This window comes from Megachile rotundata, chromosome 16, assembly GCF_050947335.1.
Source record: "Megachile rotundata isolate GNS110a chromosome 16, iyMegRotu1, whole genome shotgun sequence".
NCBI lineage: Eukaryota > Metazoa > Arthropoda > Insecta > Hymenoptera > Megachilidae > Megachile > Megachile rotundata.
Genome location: NC_134998.1, coordinates 11,984,721 through 11,987,465, shown reverse-complemented (window position 1 = coordinate 11,987,465; position 2,745 = coordinate 11,984,721). Strand labels below are relative to the sequence as shown.

General features: G+C 32.1%; 1 protein-coding gene across 1 annotated transcript; it reads left to right on the top strand.

Annotated features, from left to right (window-relative positions):
• Positions 1-1,024: 1,024 nt before the first annotated feature.
• On the top strand, positions 1,025-1,779 carry LOC100875571 (proteasome assembly chaperone 4). The gene has a single exon (XM_003705254.3). The coding sequence runs from the start codon at positions 1,334-1,336 to the stop codon at positions 1,715-1,717; it is 384 nt and encodes a 127-aa protein (XP_003705302.1). The 5' UTR covers positions 1,025-1,333; the 3' UTR covers positions 1,718-1,779.
• The last annotated feature ends 966 nt before the right edge of the window (positions 1,780-2,745 follow it).

The following is a 2,745-nucleotide window of genomic DNA, read 5'->3' as shown; positions in this document are numbered from 1 at the left end:
TGCACAATCACTTAAGGAAACACACTAGTAAAGTCACTGATACTTGTAGAACCACACCATAAATTTTATTAATACACCCCCATAATTAATAAAAAATAATTATTAAAGCACATTAAACACTAGTAATAACACACTAGGTACACTAATATATCCGTATATGCATGCAGGTAACACACTGGTTAAGTCACTGACACTTGTAGAATCACACCATAAAATTTGTTAATACACCCGCGTATTTATTAAAAAATATTTATTAAAACACACTAAACACTTATTAAAGCACAGTAGGTAATACAGGGACAAGCACAATATCGGTAAAGTAAACCCTTGACTCGTACCGGTAAGTGTTGACAGGTCCGATCCGACCTCCTCGACTTCCAAAACAAAACTGAGCAGCGGCGACCTCTTCAAGTGTAAGTGCGATTGGTAGTTTACAGTAGCCAATTAGACATCACGTAATCGACCAATAGATCTAATCGAAGTGCAAGAGTGATTGCTAGTGTACAGTAGCCAATCAGACATCATGTAATCCACCAATAGCGTGCAGCCACTCTCATTGGTTGCTGTATAATTATTCTAACGTCATATTTTTTATAATTTTATATTTTTTGGTAGTTTATTAACAAATTTATTGTTGTAATTATTTTAATTTATTAATTTTTTTTAACTTAATCTTGCAGATATGTTGCAAAATGATTATTTATTAATATACATATATATATATATCGTGAATTATATAATATAATATAATGGGAATAATATGATGGAATATAGGAGATTATTATATTTGAAATAACACAAGAGCACAATAACTTTTAACCCTTTTATTCTCTTTTCTGCAATTTTCTTCAGATTTATTTTTTTTTCCTTACTAGGGCCTAATGATACTTTATATTTCATCAAAGTGTATACGCTACTGAGGACTTCTACGGATAGTTTACTGCGCATGCACTGGGACTGCCCAACACTGACACCACGTTCTACCGCCAGAGGCGCTACGTGTATGTTCCTAGTTCAATTCTATTAAAATAGTAAATTTTATTAGCTTAATTGACTATAATATGCGTTAAGTTATATTGGAGTGCAAGATTAATTAACTTCGTAATCTTTTAACTTTACAAAACCGAAATTAGTGCAAATTTGCTAATCGAAGTACAATTACTTAGTCAGTACTGCAGATCGTGTGACAAGAACAATGACATGAATACTCTATCATGTATCTCCTTTCTGCTAAAACATTTATTTGAAATTTGTAAGGTTATGTTCTTGCATGTTTATCCTAGTCAGCAATTCTTAAGGTGATAAGTCAGTGAACAGTTAAACAAAAATCAAAATGGGAAATGAATCAGTGGAAGAAAGTAAACCTGAATGTTCTTTCAAGTTCCATGAGTTTATGACTGATATTGGTGACAAATCTATAGCTTGCCACATAATCAAAATGGAAAATTGTCTTTACTTATGGTTGGGTGATTTCAATGAAAATGCCATGAATGATTTGTCATTCGCAATTGTATCACCTTATGAGAAACAACCACTTGCAACAAAAATTATGGGACCAGTTGTTAACGAAGCTTCAAGCAACCTTGCTCAAAGACTCTCAAAGAAGTTGTCGAAGCCTGTGTACGTCAGTTTCAATATTGAAGTTGATTATAAGTCTTTACCTGCTATTGAGAGGAGACTACGAGATGAATTTAATGCACACCCTGAAATTTTGTAATGTAATGAATGGAATGAAGGTGTCGATTAATTTCTCATGTAATAAATATCATTTTGACATCATTTATTAAAAGTATCATTTATTAAAAGATTTTGACATCATTAATTACATTTAAAGTATTAAATGTAATTTATATGTTTTATATTAAACAGAATTAAAAGAATGGTGTCATTAATTTGGAACACTAGAATATTTATGACATTTGAATGAGAATGGAAGATTGAACAAGGTGAACTATTTTAAAAAAGGCGGTGAGATTTAGTTTTTTTTACTTTGTTTCAATAATCGGTGTTGGAATTATAACACAGCGTCCTCTAGTGTAAAAAATTTTAATCAAAACAATGAATTGTAGGTAACATACCAACAGGTGTTCATTCGCAGTTCAGCATTTTGATGTCAGATGTCGCATAAGGTATCATTTCTATAGTATTCTCATGTATGTGTGAACATAACTTTGGAATTTGAAAAGAAGCTTTATTTGAAATAATCAATAGAAGGATAGTAATATAAAACTACTTTGTAAGACTCTCTCGTGATGGTGTAGTGTTGAACGAGTATAATCATAACGTATTATGCATAAATCAGCTCACAATACTTTAGCAACACCCGGTATATAATGGTTGCAGTCTTAGCGAGGCTTATTGATATACCTGCACCAGAATCACCTGCAGTGAGCTGTATACCTAAGCCTCTAAATGGCCGAGACGCGTATAATTTATGAATTATTATTTTGTACTATAATGTTGGACCCACTGTACACGCGGCTGTTCCGAGACGCACCAATGGGAAGGCCCATCTTGTTGGAAACTGGGATAAAAAGCATTTCCATTGGCGTAATGTCCCCCAAAATTCAAAGAATTTATCAAGATATTACATATTAGTTTGCTTTAAAATTCAATTCTTCTTATTTCTTTCTGTTTTGCTGAGTTAAATAAATATATGCAGATGGGTTAATTTAAATATTTCAGTAGAGTAGGTTAGGTTAGATTAAAATTTCAAATATCAGGTTAGGTTAGATTAAGGTTTTA